At 45.9% G+C, this 19,153-nt stretch overlaps 1 protein-coding gene across 2 annotated transcripts in view; it reads left to right on the forward strand.

The window, feature by feature from the left end:
* The window catches only part of CEP76 (centrosomal protein 76), a 197,966-nt gene that overhangs the window by 170,141 nt on the left and 8,672 nt on the right, over positions 1-19,153 (forward strand). For both annotated transcript variants that reach the window (XM_069219933.1, XM_069219935.1), the window contains one exon: positions 10,421-10,638. In XM_069219933.1, the coding sequence (XP_069076034.1) occupies positions 10,421-10,638 (218 nt within the window). The remainder of the gene's footprint in view (positions 1-10,420; positions 10,639-19,153) is intronic.

Consider the following 19,153-nt stretch of genomic DNA (forward strand, 5'->3'; position numbering starts at 1 on the left):
AGCAGTTTCTTTTTAGTGCAGCAAAGCATTTTGTGATAATTTTGCTTTAAAATTCAAATCAGTCATTGGATTGGAGTATTGGTAAGAGTACCTCGCCCAACTACTTAATGTAAAACAAGATGCATTGAAGATGGCAGATCAGAAGCACTAGAAGAGTGCTCTCTGCCCCAGTATCTCAATCCTTGACTATCCTGCCACCCCAGGCCCCCGCGGACCCAGCAGAATGGTTGAAGTCTTCAGAATGGGGATGGGGATGGGGGTGTGAAGAGCGGAGAAAAGCACTGCGATCGTGCCAAAAGGGAGCGTACGTTGAGTGCGTCTGACCCTAAGGTGGCGGCTGCGATCACAGCATTAGAGCAGTGGAACCCGGGAAAAGGCAGCTCCGGCGGAAAGATCTCCTGCGGTGAAGAGATGGACAGGATTTCTGTGCCGCATCCCCCTCGTCCCCTATGTAGAGTGAGCAGTGCTGGTGGTGCCCCCCCTCCGGGCCTGGAGTCCAACAGAGGAGGCCTGGAGACAGTAGGTGTGCAGCGGTGGCCCCTGGTGGAAGGCCAGCCTTGTGGAATTCAGCAAGTTGAAGGTTCTCCATGCGGACCACTCCCATTTCTTTCAGTCTCCTGAAGCAGTTTTGGACTGGTTGAAACGGAGTGATGGGACAGGACTCCCAGAATCCCCGCACAGGGAAGGTAGCAGGAGACGTCACAGGGCGGTGGAGGTGCAGACCACTGCACATAGAAATAAGACGCCACCGCACTGACCGTGGAGGCAGAGTGATTGTATGCTCGGATGGCACCCCGAGTCTTGACCATAGGAGGCAAGAGCACGAGAAGCCTAAGCTGCTAGTTCAATCTGTCACGTCGGAGGCGTCCTCGCGATCCAAGTCCCAGTGTAGCACAGATAGATGGTCTCCAGAAACAGATAATGCATTTGGTGGAAGTTCAGAATTGGTCCGAGAGAGTTAGTCTTGTTTCAGGGTTGGAGCTTATGTTCTCCTCTCTTTTGACTCTCCTTCCTCTTTCTTACCCCTCTCCTCTATGTCCTGCTGCCTTTTGGTGCTGGTGGGCAGGGGACTGGGACGGCAACTAGACTTGGGGCTGAAACGGTGAGGTGTGTCTGCGATACCCCCCTGTTATTGCTCAGCTTTTTGGGTATAGTGTGTGCGTGGTTCAGACGATCTGCGTGTGGTAGGAGTGTCGATACACACAGTCCGGACCAGAACCTGGCTATCAAGCTGAGACTGAGATTGCTTTCTCTTTCTTCTGGACACTAGAGGAGATAGCGGAGTGTACACACTGTTGGGCAGACACTAGTTGGGGGAGGTGTTTACCGGGGTGGGGATGGGGAAATTGTATGTGAGTTCTAGTTGGAGTTCTGTTTTTGACACTGTGAATACTGAAGGCACTATACTGAAGAAAAGGCATGGAATTACACTATTGCAAGTACACTGTGCCGGTGGACTGCCGTGGGGTGGGACTGCGGTTGTGGGGGGGTGGGGAGGGGGGGGTCAGAAGCTGACGAGTTGAGTGTGTATTGGCACAGATTATGGCATGTACCCTAACGTGTGTAGTAAAATGGAATGTTAGAGGGCTGCACTCTTTTGTGAAGCGCTACAGAGTACATACATATCTTAGACTGCTTGATGTGCATATTGCTCTCCTACAGAAGACGCACTTGTTGGAGAATGAAGCTCAAAAAGTACAGAAAAAGTGGCGGGGTCAGCTTTATTCAGCAATATATTCATCCTACGCCAGAGGGACATCTATTTGGGTTGCCCCGGAAACTCCCTTTAAATTACAAAGTCTAACGGCTGATGTGCAAGGCCGATACATATTCTTACACAGAGTATTAGATGGCTGAGAGCTCTGTATTTAAAATATTTATGCCCCTAACACAGATGAGGCGGAGTTCTATCAGCGGCTCCAACAAGAATTAATACCTTACACAGGGATGCCCATCATCTGGGCGGCTGATTTTAGATGCGTCTTAGACTGTACTCTAGATAGGGACCCACCGAAGACGGACACTAAGATGCATATGTCTGCAAAGCTAACAGACGTTATGAGGAACCTACACTTCGTAGATGTGTGGAGAGAAATGCAACCCACATCCAAAACATTTTCTTGTTACTCACCTACACATGGGGCGTATAGCAGACTAGATAGATTTCTCCTTGCCAACAATGGTATGCTTGACATCCACCGGGTTGTTTACCAGGTCAGATTCCTATCGGACCATGCCCCCCCTGCTATTGGAATGTGAGACACATACCCAAACTAGCGATTTCCCCCTATGGCATTTGAGACCTGACTTACTTAGCGACACTGAATATAAAAGAGATCTTCAGGATGTGCTGAATGGATATTTTAGTGCAAACTGGGGCACAGCCAGGACCCGTGGCATAAAATGGGAGGCCCTACAAGTAGTCATCAGAGGCGAAAGTCTTAGTAAATCATATGGCATCAGGAAAAAGCTAGTCTGTGAGCTCACGCAACAGGAAGACGCCTTGGCAGCCCTGCAGCGTCAAGTAGACAATGGCGATGCATCGGAGTCTGACTGCCTGGCAGTACGTGGTAGAATAGAGGACCTTTGGGGTAGGCTGGATAATCATGTCTGCTGGGATTTTAAACAGTGGTTGTTTCGGGAAGGGGATTGTTCAGGGCGTATGTTGGCTTAGCTTCTCCAGCGGGAACGTCCCATCCCCATCATCCTGACGCTCCTCAGACTTTCTGGGGAAATTTGTTTAGGACAATTACGAGTGAATTTACATCTGCATGAGCACTTGAGGAATATCTATGCTTCACTGCAGAGCGTACCTGGATAGACTCCAGATGCCCCGCCTTAAGGATGCTCAGGTTGTGGAGCTAGAGGGAGAGGTGTCGTTGGAGGAGCTACAGGAGGCATTGGGGAGGTATGGCGTCCAGGAAAGCTCCTGGCCCCAACGGGATTCCAGTTGAATTTTACCTAACATATTCTGCAGTGGTTCTTGACCGTTTGTTGGACATACTTCATGAGGCACGGAGTGAAGGCTTCTTGCCAGAGCATATGAGAGAAGCATTGATGGTTATGTTACCGAAGCCATGGAAAGATGTTGAGGACCCGGCTCCTATAGACAGTTATCCATGCTTAACGTTGAACTTAAATTTCTAGCTAAGGTACTGGCGACTCGATTAAGTCGAGTGGTGGCACATTTAGTGCAGGGAGATCAATGCGGATTCATACCGGGGAGGAGGACCCATATGAACATACAGCGCCTATCACATATAAAGCATGAGACTCATGACTCTGCACTCCACGCAGCACTGGTGGCCTTAAATATAGAGAAGGCATTTGATACTTTATCCTGGGAATACCTATGGGAGGTGATGCGCAGGATGGGCATAGGTCCTGACTTCCTATCATGGGTGCGTCTGTTGTGTGCAGTGCCTCGGGCGCGGGTGCGTACAGGGCCGATAGTGTCAGACTCCTTTACTATCGAACGGGGCACGTGGCATGGATGCCCCTTGTTGACACTGCTGTTCACGTTGGCCATGGAGCCCCTGGCCATACAGCTGTGGACTGGCTTGGATAGGTGGGACATCAGAGTAGGGACGAGAACACATATTATATCATTTTATGCAGATGATGCCCTAGTGTACGTTACAGACCCAGAACAGTTATTCCCTCTCTTTTTAAGTATGATGGATATTTTTGGTCAGGTATCGGGCCTCCGAGTTAACCGAAGGAAGAAGGTGTTATTCCCGATGGCAGGTCTGTTGATGGTGGAAGCATCAGAATTACCACGCTTGGGTCTGACCTGGGAGACTGAGTCCTTTCAATATCTGGGCATCCAAGTAGCGCACTCCCCGCAACTACAATATAATTTGAATATGGGGAGAGTGCTGGAGGGCTTCTGGGCCTCGATTCAATTTTGGACCTCCCTCCCACTATTGGTTATAGGTAGAATCGCACTTTGTAAAATGATCTCACTCCCGCGGTGCCTGTATGTAATGCAGAATTCACTCTGTGAACTTCCCCCTTAGCTATTCCGACACCTAGATAAATTGCTATTATCCCTAGTTTGGGTAGGTGAGAGATGTAGAGTCCGCATGGAGGTATTGAAGCTGAACCTAGTCAGTGGGGGCCTGGGGCTACCAGACCTATATTTATATTACTTAGCTGGGTTACTACGGTATGCAGTCCGGTGGTGTGATGATGCCCCCAATTGGGAAAAATATTTGTAAGGTGGCTCTGTATGTGTGGCGTGTCTCCAGCACATTCTAATGGGTGGTTCTGGGCTTCTGCGAGGTACCCCCTACCTGGTGGTGCAGGTGTCGAGAGCGAGAGGTTGTACAGGTTCTGCGCAAGGCACCATACTGCGCCTGCTTCTGCTATGGTGGATCTGGCCCTTTGCCAAAGCTGCTGACATGATGGATTTTGCGCAGTGGCGTGCAGGGGGCTGTAACAATGCAGGGGATTTATATCAAAATGGCGCGTTTATCGCAAGGGAAGTGGCCGAATCCCTTTTTAGAATAGATCAGAGACCGTTCCTGCAATATAGAAACATATCGCAGACGGTCCGGGAGATTTGGATGTTCTTTCCCGAGGAACCTGCCGAATCACACCTCTTCGTGACACTTATTGACCCTGGCAGTGACCGTGGTCTCTTCTCTCGAACATATAAGACTCTAAAAAGAGATAGGCTGATAGACTTATAGGGGACTAGGTACTGGTCGGAAGCTAGACTGGGAACGCCACTTATGGATGGGGAATGGAATAGAACTTGTTCCAAAGTACGGGACACGACTAGCAACGCTAGATTTAAGTTGACACTCTTTTATTTGCATAGAGCATACCTGACACCTCAAAGCTTGCATAGATTATTCCCATCATGGCCGGACAGCTGTGCTCGCTGTGGCGTGTCTTCAGCTTAATTTGACCACATACCGTGGATCTGTGGCTCTATTCAACCCTTTTGGTGGTGAAGACACTGAGGGAAGTGACGGCTGTTGGAGTGAAGGTCACAATGAAGCACTGCCTGCTGGGTCTACTTCCCATTCCCAAAAAAGGATGCAAAATGGCGTATAGATTTGTGCAGTTGGGGCTTATTTTGGTGAAGAGAGGCATTGCGATCCAATGGGGGCCCGAACCCCCCACTACATGTTACTTGGCTAGGTGATTTAGTTGAATGGGCGACTGCAGAGGAATGCCGCCTACTAAGGGTTTGAGTGGATGAACACGCTGAACAGGATCTGAAGATCTGGCGGAGTATGATTGATGGGTTACCCGGTGAGTGATGTGGAGGGATCCTTACAGATGCTTCCACTAGTTGAGCTCTAGCCCTGGTTGGGCCACTCGAGCAATGCGTATGTGAGCTATGGGTGTATAGTTGTGAGTTTTTGAGAGAGGGTGTCCTTCCACCTCCCCTCTTGGTTTCTGGGTCTTCGTGAGATGGCTCTCCTCCTTTCTCAACTAGGGAGGGATCCCTGCTCGTCCACAGTCTTTTGTCCTGCTGCCTCCCCTTCCCTGGACGTCTCCTCCGCATGTACCCATTGGCTTGGATAAATGGATGATAACCGTTGCTCTCTCTTCAGGTCTGTCTCTGAAATCTAAAGCTTTCAGTGTTAATGTTCAATAGTTAAAGTTTTTCTGTATACTGCACTGAACTCGTGGGGGGTAACGCCACTAGTCTCTATGCTTTCTGAGTTCTGTACATATTTAGACGGCCTAGCCTATTACCATTGTTGTGTTAACTCTCCATACACGCTGTGTTATAACGTTATACAGGGAGTGCAGAATTATTAGGCAAGTTGTATTTTTGAGGATTAATTTTATTATTGAACAACAACCATGTTCTCAATGAACCCAAAAAACTCATTAATATCAAAGCTGAATATTTTTGGAAGTAGTTTTTAGTTTGTTTTTAGTTTTAGCTATGTTAGGGGGATATCTGTGTGTGCAGGTGACTATTACTGTGCATAATTATTAGGCAACTTAACAAAAAAAAATATATACCCATTTCAATTATTTATTATTACCAGTGAAACCAATATAACATCTCAACATTCACAAATATACATTTCTGACATTCAAAAACAAAACAAAAACAAATCAGTGACCAATATAGCCACCTTTCTTTGCAAGGACACTCAAAAGCCTGCCATCCATGGATTCTGTCAGTGTTTTGATCTGTTCACCATCAACATTGCGTGCAGCAGCAACCACAGCCTCCCAGACACTGTTTTCCCTCCTTGTAAATCTCACATTTGATGATGGACCACAGGTTCTCAATGGGGTTCAGATCAGGTGAACAAGGAGGCCACGTCATTAGATTTCCTTCTTTTATACCCTTTCTTGCCAGCCACGCTGTGGAGTACTTGGACGCGTGTGATGGAGCATTGTCCTGCATGAAAATCATGTTTTTCTTGAAGGATGCAGACTTCTTCCTGTACCACTGCTTGAAGAAGGTGTCTTCCAGGAACTGGCAGTAGGACTGGGAGTTGAGCTTGACTCCATCCTCAACCCGAAAAGGCCCCACAAGCTCATCTTTGATGATACCAGCCCAAACCAGTACTCCACCTCCACCTTGCTGGCGTCTGAGTCGGACTGGAGCTCTCTGCCCTTTACCAATCCAGCCACGGGCCCATCCATCTGGCCCATCAAGACTCACTCTCATTTCATCAGTCCATAAAACCTTATAAAAATCAGTCTTGAGATATTTCTTGGCCCAGTCTTGACGTTTCAGCTTGTGTGTCTTGTTCAGTGGTGGTCGTCTTTCAGCCTTTCTTACCGTGGCCATGTCTCTGAGTATTGCACACCTTCTGCTTTTGGGCACTCCAGTGATGTTGCAGCTCTGAAATATGGCCAAACTGGTGGCAAGTGGCATCGTGGCAGCTGCACGCTTGACTTTTCTCAGTTCATGGGCAGTTAGTTTGCGCCTTGGTTTTTCCACACGCTTCTTGCGACCCTGTTGACTATTTTGAATGAAACGCTTGATTGTTCGATGATCAAGCTTCAGAAGCTTTGCAATTTTAAGAGTGCGGCATCCCTCTGCAAGATATCTCACTATTTTTGACTTTTCTGAGCCTGTCAAGTCCTTCTTTTGACCCATTTTGCCAAAGGAAAGGAAGTTGCCTAATAATTATGCACACCTGATATAGGGTGTTGATGTCATTAGACCACACCCCTTCTCATCACAGAGATGCACATCACCTAATATGCTTAATTGGTAGTAGGCTTTCGAGCCTATACAGCTTGGAGTAAGACAACATGCATAAAGAGGATGATGTGGTCAAAATACTCATTTGCCTAATCATTCTGCACTCCCTGTATGCAGAGATGGAAATATGGGCTCTAAAATGGTTTGGACATTTGGCCTGTGTGGCTGGACTGAAATGTACCTCTAAAGAAATGTGGATATAATACAGTGCGATTTTTGTATGCGTTCTTTTATAAGCATAAATACAAATTAAAAATGTAGAACAAGATGCATTCGAAAACAAATAGTGTCTGGAAATCAGCTCGCTTATGTAAGGAAATGATTTTTAGGGGTCACTCGTTGGATACTGCATTTCAGTTGCTGACTTGACGACCATGGAACAAAGGCTCCATGATCAGTGGTAATTTACATCAGTGGGAACAGTTTTTCAAGGGGGCTTGCAAACATGGCCTGGAAGTCAAACGTGCAATGCTCAATCTCAAGTCATCAACTTGATACAGTTCAATTACTCTCAAGTCAGGCCTCTATTCTCTTTGCCACACTTCAGACCCTGAATACACGTCTTTGCACTACTGTGGTTTGTGCTACAGTTCAAAGTATCAAGATTTTATTGAGGTTTTGGTGCATGCGCTCAAAGCCTTCTCGGACTCGAGAAAATACCTCAGCATGCCCCAACATAAGAAGGTCTGGCCTAAGAATTATTTCGGCCGTTTTTCATGTCCAATAACAAATTTGCGCTGTCTTTGCACTCGAGCACACGCAATTTCAACGCATAACCTATGTAGATGGAAATTAAAACGCCCCGGTTTTGCAGCATGAATCCTTTTTTCTGGATTCACATACTGTGCATTATTTCGCCATCTAGTGGTTGAATCCGGAATTGTGTTTTTTTTTCCCTTTTTCCTTGACAGGCCCAAGCCTGCAGCCAATCTGAACGCTGCTTTCATGCTGCTGGCAGCAAGAAAGCAGCGTTCGGATTGGCTGGAGCACTCTGGCTGGGTGCTCCAAGGCAGAGTAGAAGTCTTTGCCTTCTCTCTCCAACCCAGATCTATGATCCCCGTACACCAGAACCAGGTTGCTTTGCTTGATGATTGGCCTGTTAGAACAGCTGTATATGTCGGAGTACAGAGAGTTATATTTATATGCATTTATTAATGGATGGAACTGTGTACAGTTAAGGTTTCTCTGTGTTAGGGCTGGCATTGTATCAAGTGGTGTAGACCACATGAATTGCATCTTCTCAGCCTCTCGATTGCTCCATTTTTTTTTTTATATATATATGTTTTTTAAAGGTTTTGTACTAGGTTTTGTTTAATACCCTTTTTTTAGGGGTTAATATATTTCTAGCTCAGGACTACTTTCATTCAGCCTTGTTGGGCCCTATCAGTGATTTGTGTCGACACAATGAGCCATAGCTGCTAAGGTTTCAGATTGCTATGTATGACATTTTCATAATTTCAGTGTAATTATGAATGACATTTCAACAACTATGAGTGACACTTTCTCAGAAGGAAAATGAAGACGAGGGAAATGTAAATACCAGAAATTACACCCGTTTGAGTGAGTCTGTCACTGCAGTCAGGCAGTGCACTCCTTCACACTGTACTCCACTGCAGCAAACAAAAGAACAAATTCAGCAAAGCTAGTCATAATTAAGGATAGACGTATTGTTGCACTTACTTAGAATCCGATAGAGGTGACAAGCTTTGAGGCAACAAGTGGGCCCCCTCCGGCGTGATGGACTGACACACAGCTTGGTGCAAACAGCAGCCCCCCCTCCCCTTTCCTGGCTGCAGTCGCCCGCGGGATCATCACTGCGATACACACTGCACAACAGTGCACATGGCAGACCAAATTAAAGCGACAAACAGCCTGCTCTACTAGCAGGGCACCGGGCCGGCAGCAGGTTCACACAACGCTGCAACTCTGCCACTGTCTGCACAGGTGGGGCCGGGTAAACCTCAGAGGCCTGCTGCAGACTCACTCAGCTGCGCTGCCAGTACCTAAGAGAGCATGATTTGAAATGCCGCCCCCTCCGCTCGCACCAACGGACACTCACTGTCTCCACAGTAGTCATTGTGCGTTCTGACAGTGACTTTCACACTAGTTATCACGCCGCCATGGTGTCTGGGTTGTCTGTTACATTGTTGCACAGATAGCATGAGCAGATTTAGCCAGCCCCTAAGCCTGAAAGGGAGCATCGCCCATCGTGCTGCCACAGCTTTCAGACTAATGGTGGATCGTGCATTATAGGCGCTCCGGCTTGACAGCTGTGAAAGGCGCTATAATGTTTGATTGTGCATTTCAGTGCAGTGATGCGGACCAACTCTGAAATGCATTAGTCTAACGCCTGATACAGTGGTACCTGGCAGGGTTTATGAGCTACTGATACATGTCTAGGCTTAGCCTTTGCATTTAGGGTGTCTCACTGAGAAAAGCAAAAAATGATGAGTGCATCAGTGAATTCACCTCTACCACTGGTACTCTAGGCTGACTTCCAAGTGATCGTTTTTTTGACTCCGAAAGCTCGGGAACTACTGGCATGCTCGTTGCAAAGTGCATGGTTATTTCTTCTTGTTAATACCATTTACTGGTATTCATCTTCTTAAGTTGGATGTCCCTTCACTGAATCGCCTCTTATCTAGCCCCTTCACACTTCTCCCCCGGTAACTGCCTAGAATGTTGTACTCAGCTGTAAGAGAGATACGAGAAGAGCTGGGCTAGACTGACAGATTGGTGATGTGAAAATAAATGTGCCATTATGTCATACTTCTTTGTTTGTGGTCACATTTTCAACCCCCTTTCTCATTTTAAGTATCAAAAAGCTGTCCATCAGGGTAAAAAGTTTAAAACCATCTTGACGGGATCCTCATAAATGCACACTAGTCAGAAAAGATAAAATGGCATTTAGATGTATTCAAGCTAGCAGTCAGAATGACGGGATAATCCAATTTAGGGACTTTTATTTAAATGTCAAAGTACAGTGCTATCTTTAACTCTCTCATACTTTTTGTAAACAGCGGAAACATAAGTAAGAACCAAGTTTGAATCCACTATCACGATGTATGCCTTCATGCTGTCCATTGTAGATTCATCCTTTGCACTCAAACAAGAATTTTAAAACACAGCTTTAAAAATACAATGTGTGTGACCATCATGGGATACAGTCAAACCAAATGCAACCATCTGTATTTCGAAGTAATTTCTGTTTGGTTTAAACTACAGGACCTTGGGCTTGCTACAGTCTGGGAAGACCAGTTGTCCTATCTCTTATCACCAGCCTTGGCAGCCTATGAGATTGAACGCACTACTGGCATTTCTGCGGGGAACGAGGAGTTTCAAGATGCCATCAGAAGAGCAGTGCCTGATGGCCACACTTTTAAAGGATTCCCCATCCACTTTCTACATAAAAATGCAAGGAGAGCATTTGCAACCTGTCTGAGGTAATCTGTATTACTCAATTACAACTAATTAATTGCTCCTTTAGCCTTAACAGTTTTCTGGTTATCGATGGTGTCATAAAACACGTTACCTGGTCCATATTTACATAACATTAATATTTGCCATACTTGTCAAACCTTCATTTTGGTTTGTATTTTATTATGCTGTAAATCTGCAATTGATCAGATAAAATAAGTACCAAACTGCAACTCTTAAAGTGCTGTGTGTACCCTAAATACAGCAATAGTGGTAGCTTACCACTGGTGCTAGGCGCAGGATACACCCTGGGTGAAGGAGGGAGGGAAAGTTGGGAGTTTTAAATCTATAAAAAGTAAATTGGCAATTAGCGCTTGAAATAGACTGTGACATGTCAACACTGCAATGAGAAACGTCAACGCTTCAATGAGCGTGTTAAGGCAATAGTTTGTACATTATAAGTAAATGGGTGGAAAATATGTGACAAAGAACCTGAAGACATTAATGTAGAAGATAAATGCATATCTCCTAAGTTGTGATTAAGGTAGATGGCAAATATTTTTTAAATAAAATCTATGTAGTTTTACCTCGCGGTACTAACATACATACACAACACACATTAAATAACACTAGAATCAGGTGAGTATGTAGGTGTTGTTTATTGTAGTGACTCTTGTATTGTAATGCTCAATCCTTCCTTCTCCAGACTCTGTTCAATCAAGGAGGCCGTTTATTTTTGCCCAATACAGAAGAGCCCACTTTCCATCTCCCAATAAGCTTGCTGTTTTGGGGCTAATGCCCCACTGCACATGAAACTACTTGTTGAGATGTACGGGGCCCAAGAAACTCCACAGATGGTTGATGGTCACCGAGTACGGTGGCGCAAGTCACTGATGGCACATGCAGGAAGAGTAATATTGCCCCAAGAGCCAATCGGACCTTGAGGATCCTGCTGAAGCGGAAAACATAGACACACCATTAGGAAAGGAACTTTGGTGTAACTACCTCATGGCACCACAAGATCCAAAAGCTACAGGGGTAGGTGGCCCCCCCAAGGTTAAAATAAGGTGAATGAGCAGTGCACGCTGCCCTGGCAGCCGCGCCTCCTCCACAAGGGCGGAGGAGTATCGTCCCATTGGCTCAGAGCCAGCAACTGAAAAATAAAACAAAGTTTTATTACGTTTTTATTTTTCAGCTGCGGGCGGAGCTAGCATGTGCAAGGAGGGGCCATGGGCCAGGCTGAGCCGTGGGAGGGGTGGAGAAGGAGTGGAGTGCACTTAAGTGCGCATGTCAGTTTGGCCGCCCGTCTTAAGTCAGCCAACAGACATGCGCATTTAGATTTCATCAACCCAGCTGTATTTGACAGACTCCCAGTGGCTGAGCGAGCGGTAAACCAGCCCACTTAGTCCAATCCCCACGCTGCTCTCTTGTTTGATAATAGCATGAGAAAAGCATGGGGATTGCACAGGGAGCATATGGAGCTGCTGGGACCAGGAATAGGACCACGAGGCGGCCGGCAGAACCAGGATTTTTTTATTTTATTATTAAAACCCCCAGGTCCCCCACTCCTGTGTATCTATCCACCTGACCCACTACTTTTAAATTGCGTCGGCGGCCACTGTGCCCTGGATGGCTCCAGGGGGACAGATCTCCTCTAACGAGTGGTTCGGAAAACAATCTAAGGCCTTACAGCACAGAAGAAGGTCCTGGAGGGAAAATCAGGTACTCCTAAGATGCCTGATTTAAGAGGTCACAGTGGGCTAGGCTGGCCGACTGAGGAAGGCGCCCCACCCAGTAAAGCTGCAGAAGGAAGGCTCCCACTGAAAAAATCTCCTTAAAAAGAGGTCTTGATCAAAAGACCACTAGATACAGGACCAAAGGGCAGATAAAGCAATGTCTAGTAGAAGGCTCAAAGGGTGGACTTAAACACAAACACATGTGGCAAAGGCCCAGTGAGCAAGGGCTACAGGCTCTCGGGAAAATCTCAGTGTTTCCCCAAGGATCATACTAGGAAGGAGAAACCAGTTAAAACACAAAGTGCACCAGGACGTGTACAAGGCATTTGTGTACAGAACATTCACCTATTTAAAATCAAAGGCAAAAACATTAAAACAAAAGTGAAACGGCTCTCAAAACGTGTGAAACACAAAAAAGAAACTAGTAGCAGTTCAAAAATACTAAAAAGCTTGGGAGACTGAACAAAAATACCTCTGAAATTACAGTAGGTTTGATCAGGGGTGGGGCATGAAGGTAGTTTGGCTGCAAAAGTCACCAGGCTTCACATTTTAGCATATTTTGCGCAGGACACAGATGCCAGGCACATGGAGGAAGGAGGGGGCTGGACGCTACAATACATTTCTATATTAGAGTATTCTAAACAGCCGGTTGTTTCTACTGCAAGCTTAGATTTCCTTTAATTAAATTACCCGCAGCCTTCTTTCCAAGGACTTTGCACATTTCTTATTAGTAAATAAGCCAAATGCTTACTCATAGTCCATTATAGATAGATTATATTATTTGCTGATCATAGATATGTAAAGGATTTTGTGACGGTATTCCAGGGATGTCCACATCTAAAACAATAGGATTTAAATTGTACTGTGACTGCAGGTAGTAGATGTCGGTCATGAACACACATAAGAAATGCTCTGGTGCTTGGGTAAGATCCCTTTGATTGACGCTCTTCTAACTCTCTCTAACTACTGTCCTGCAGTTCGTTCTGGCATGTCCAAAATTCCTTGGGCCGTTGTTGACCCGCATCAGATTGTGGTCAGACAGTGACTGCTATGGCTATGTAGTTGTAAAGTTTGAATAAAAAGAAACACCTCAACAGCATAGCTAGCACAGTAAGTGATATTTACACATTTTTATTTCATGAATGGAAAAGTGACAGTGACACCAGTACCACCCAGGCTACCTTCCCCCGCCCCAATAGGCCCGACATCTTGAAGCTAGACTGATGGATCATGACACAGTGATGTGCTAGCAGCTTCTTCATTTGTATCTGGCAGGTCTTGCTCTCATCAATAGCCTTCAGCAGTGGGTTTCACATGAAACACGCCTCCATAGCCCTCCCAGTGCATTCTGGCCAATATGCTCCATCTCTTGCATCGTATCAGATTGTGGTCTGAAAGGAGGTCATGCTGCAGCTCTATCAGATGCTTCTAGCACCCTTGTGTATTCCTGTGGCCTCCACAGAACTGTGAGGGGCTCCAGTGGGGCTTACGCCGGCAGGCCCTCCTTCAACACGGACTCATCCCCCATGGCATTCATTTCAAGGATCATTCTAATGCTGGTTTAGACTTCCACCTTTAGCCGAGGGTCCATGCTGGGTCTTTCTACGCTAGTGCCGAATTTACCAGCATCATCCCAGAATCTGGTTTCAAACGCTGGTCTCCGACCTCAGACCGCCATCGGTTTGATCTAGGTCTGTATCTCGCTATGAAATTACAAAAGTGCAACTAGACTCTAATCCTCTACCTCAAAACAGACTCTTGACATGGTGCGGGTTATGCAGAATTGTGCTCATGACGTTGACTATGATAAGGAGGGCAACCTGCTTCTCCCCCACTATACTAGTGATGAGCTATACCTGGATTTACAAAATGTCATTGGGCTGCATACATCCACAGAGACTAAGCTAGACTTCCCACCTGGGCCACCAACAGAAGAAAGTGCTTCTTTTGGAGTAGTTGTGCGAAGAACAGCACTTTATTTACGGTTGCCTAATATTGAAAGTAAGTTCTTTCAGCCAGGTCCAACTCCTTCTGAACTACCTTTGCCATTCAAGGAGCTATTGCAGACACCCTACTATTTACTTGGTCCAAGCTGTGTTCAGGCCCTCCATTCCTGTGGGCCAGTGCCTGGTGGTATAAGCCAGCTTACAGCCATTCCTATTCTCTTTGGAAAAAGGCTTTTTTTATCCTTAAGATCCTTGAATGCTATATTCCTTATGGACAGGAACACCCATGCTTTATCGGACATGGCCAGGGAGATTTTGCCAGCTTTCCCGGGAATTCTAAACCTCACTAGCACAAACAATAAATGATGGTCAGGGCACGGCAAGGTATACCCTGCATGTTGGTTTTGACATACTATGTAAGCAAAGCTATTAGCACCAGTATAGTGCATAGAAAGCCTGTCTGGGTGTGCTAAACCAGGTTATAAGAGGATGTCCGGATGTCCCTTACGGACAGTCCTAGGTTGTTTGGAGAAAAAGGCTGATTTAGCTCTGAAGTGATTTAAAGACAGGGGAGCCACAGCACAAGCATGGCTACACTAATGTCCCAACAAGCAATTATTTCCTTGACCTCAACCCACTGAATTCCTTTCTGATGAAAGAAAAATTAATGATGCTCACCCTTTCTTAAGATTCTTTCTGCTTTGGACTCAGGTGACTGGATAGTGTCCCTGGACATGCAGGATGCATATTTTTATATATACATCTTGCAGTCCTATAGCTATTCCCCGCAGTTCACTGTGAGGTTGGAACACCACAAATCTACTGTGCTCTCCTTCAGCCTTAACTTTGTTCCTTATGTGTTCACGAAGTCATGGCGATGGTCACTAAACACCTAAACACCTGTATCTTAATAACTGGCAACTCAAGGCAGGCTCTCTGCAGTCAGTCATGGACTACCTCTGGAGGATATCCTAGGAGTTCTGTTTCAGTGAGCCAAAGATCCACCTGTGCCAATCCAGAGGATTTTTAAAATCGGGGCTGACCTTGATACAGTTGCTTTTAAGACCTTTCCACTGCCACAATCAGTCTGTGATATTCAGAATATGATCTAGATGTCTCAGACTCAATCCCGGGTGTTGATGAGGATGGTTATGAGGCTTCTTTGATTCATAACCTTGTGCATTCTCCTCATCCTGAATGCCAGATGGCATATGTGGGCCCTGCAGTGGTTCCTCCGGTTTTAATGAGTCAAGAGTCAGGGCTGCCTTTTCTACTTCATCCAGCTCTCTCTGGAGACAGCTCAGGATCTTGTGTGGTAGCAGATTAGTGCTAACCTGACCTGCAGCAGGTCACTCAATCTCCTCCCAAACCAGATCTCATGGTTGTGAGAAATGCTTCACTTCTGGACTGGGGGAGGGGTTACTCTGGGGACTGTAGAGATCAGATGCCTTGTCTCTGGCAGAGAGGCAGCTCTAAATCACCTTTTTGGAGCTATCTGCAAGCTCTCTGGACCTAAACGCCTTCCTGCCAACCATCAAGGTGCTGCATGTCCTCACAAACAATGTGACCATCATGTGGAACTGCAACAAGTAGAGCAGGTTGGGCTTATGGACCATGTGCCAGGAGGCTTTATATTTCTTAAGGTGGCTGGACCAGCAGAGCACCTTTGTGGGAGCCAACCATCCAGCAGGGTCTCTGAAAGCCAGAACAGACTAGCTGAGCTTGAGTTGGTTGACAGTTCACAAGTGACATGTCCAACCCAAGGTGGCAAGGGACAACTGTGAGCAGGGGGATGCCCTAGTTAGACCTGTTTGCCACTAATGAAAATATGCAGTGTCATAATTACTGCACACTGGAGTCTTCTATGGTTAAGTTACGGGAGAACAATTCCGACTACGATAGGATGTGGAGGGCCTGATTCACAAAGGTAAGTTACACTTCTGAGTAAGTTTACATTCTCACAAACTGAGTGTCAACTTACTACAAAAGCGTCAGTCAAATGTCTCCATCCCCAGAGTAAAGCAATTTACTTTTTCTTGTGTGAGTGGATGATGTGCCTCTCTGACCCCCACACCTCCAATACCCCTTTTTACTCCTCGAATCCCATCCGTTTACTACTGTCTGTTTCTTCTCTCACCCACTCCCCTGTTTCCCTCCCACATTTACAACAGTCGGTTTGGAGAACTCCGCATATATAAGTATAGACAAAACGTACACTTTGTAGTATGTTTTGTAGTAGTGCAGTTGGTGAATCAGGCACAGTCTTTCCTTTACGTGTGCCTGCCTTCGTCTCTCCTGCCTTGTGTTTTGAGGAAAGTCAGCACAGACCAGCCCAAGTCATCCTAATTGCCCTGAACTGGGCAAGTAGAGTGTGGTACTCCGACCTCCTGAGCCTGTGCATTAGCCCTCTAGTCTGCTACTACTTAGGGTAGACCTCCAGCAAGGGGGAGGTGTGACTGCACCCCAAATCTCCCAAGCTTATTCTTCCATGCATGGAGATTCAGTGGCAGCAGTTGAATGCATTTGATCTGCCAGCCGCAGTAGTTGAAGTTGTCCTTGCAAGCCAACGTGCTTCAACAAAGTCAGTCTTCGCTGGGAGAAGTTTGTTGCCTGTTGTGGTGTTCATCATTCCGACCCGCTGCATCCCAAACATTCAGTTGTCTTATTGTTTGGTTTACCGTTCACTCAGGAAGGACTTGCATTGGGCACTGTTTAGGGTTATGTTTGGGGCTTTTTTGTGTTTACCTGATCAACCCTCAATATTTAAATCACATCTTGTAATGCGTTTTATGTGACTCACGTTTCCCTCTAAGCCATTTGTCATGCCACAATGAGACTTTAACTTAGTGTTGACATTGTCAGTTGTGCTCACATTTTGAGCCAAAGCATAGCTGCTGACTGAGAGCGCTGCCACTCAAAACCGTCTTCCTATTTGCCATCAACTCTGCCGCATGAGTGACCTGCAGACACATTCTTTGCAACTGCCCTATACTGCCTTCTTTCCAGACAAACTAGTGCTGAGAATTCAAACGGCTATCTCACTTTAAGTTGTAATACATTTCCATGTTGGCCAGTCTATCACTCTGTCAAAGTTGTGCACTCAGCCCCTGGAAGGGGAAGAGGAGACCCCATTAGCTCAACCTCAGACGAGCATAAAGCTTATGCATTGATTGTACAAAAGACCATCATATGAGTGACCAACTCTGTTGGATTCTCAGGGTCAAAGAGAAAGGCATTGCAAAAATTGACTTTGTCAAGATAATTAGCCCTCAGCATCAAACCTGCTATGCGCTGACCATGAAGCAACCCATGGAGGGCATGTGGCCTCATTTCAGAAGGGCTAACACTGCTGTAACAACATTGACAAGGGGGGTGCCAGTTCTGGACATTTGTCAGACTGCGACATCTGCTGCGGACCATCGCCCCGGGGAGGCTGGAGAAGACAGGCACCCTCATAAAATACACGCAAATTGCAAGAGGCCAGAGACTGGATACAGAACCAAAGCTTGCTATGCAGCATTTATAGACTGTTGAGATTGTGGCAAAGAAAATCATGTAACAGGGACCCTGCTTTGGCACAGATGCCTTTTGATTTTGAAGAGGATTTAGGAGCGTGAAACTGCCTGTGGTGAAAACCTTAAGGAGCGTTACTGGAGCCATAGTCTGAGACTTAAATACTTTCTTTGGATAGGAAAACCAGCAACGTTATAAAACATTTAGACAGAGCTGAAGATGTCACATGCGGAAGCAGACTTCTCTCAGGCCTACTTCACACCTCCCCCCACTTCCCCCGACCACCACCAAAGGCAAAAAAGGAAAAACCTTCTCTTCACTGTGCAGCATCTCTTGAGACTACAGCAGCCCAAGACATTGTCCATTAATCAAGTTGGAGGTCAGGTTCCAATTCTGGTATATGGGGCTCCTGCGATCACATGACTGTGGCCTCAGAGCTATTTAAAGTGAGAAGTGGCCATGAGCAGGTCTTGGGAGGACAAGCGGGTGAGTGAGGAAATACAGTTCTTAAGAGAAAATGTTTATCCTCTTATCTATTCTAGTCCCTCTTTGTTTGTTTTGTTCCTAAGAGGGTTGCTGAGAATAAACTACCTGTCATTGCTTTTTTTCTCTTTATCAATAAATCCTGCACTCTTAGAAGAATAATGTTAGTCAAATACCCATTCCAACAGTTTATGGTAGTAGAGTGATACATGCTCATATGTCACTACAGGTGTGCCGACGTATGGGTTTAATGGGGCTAGAGTATGAGGTTTGTGAACACAGTGAAAATACAACTTTCTATATTTTTCTGAGGGCCGTGTTAAGGGTTGTGGATGGAAACGAGCCAGTCCAGTGACTGCAGTGAGTAGGGCGGTAATGCCAATTGCATGAAGTGCAGTTTATGGCCTGGTGCCAGCACTAGGCAGAACTAGTCAGTGATAGAGCTGTGTATTGTATGTCAGTCGTAAAGGGCTAACAAGGTGATAAAGGGTGTGTGCGTGTGTGTCTGTGTGTATGTTTGCATATATGTGCATTGGTATATATGTGGTTAATGTGTGTATCTCTGTGGTGCTGGATGTGGGGAATTTAGCATACTTCTCAATTCTCATCTTCAGAAAGACCTACACTTCAAATTTTGTTTACCGTCTCTCTTTGGAGGCAAAATGTCTTAATTTCTGCCTTCTGCACCTTGGAAAAAAGCTTTAATTTAAGATGAGTTAACGGAAAAAATACATTTTCACAATTTCTTTAAAACCTCTCCCTTCACCTATTCCCAAATGTTGGTGGATACCAGACACTTGTCCACTTTCACAGATATCCATGACCTGCTTACTTGTATGATTGTTTTTTGAATTAAGGAGGAA

Source organism: Pleurodeles waltl, chromosome 2_2 (assembly GCF_031143425.1).
Source record: "Pleurodeles waltl isolate 20211129_DDA chromosome 2_2, aPleWal1.hap1.20221129, whole genome shotgun sequence".
NCBI lineage: Eukaryota > Metazoa > Chordata > Amphibia > Caudata > Salamandridae > Pleurodeles > Pleurodeles waltl.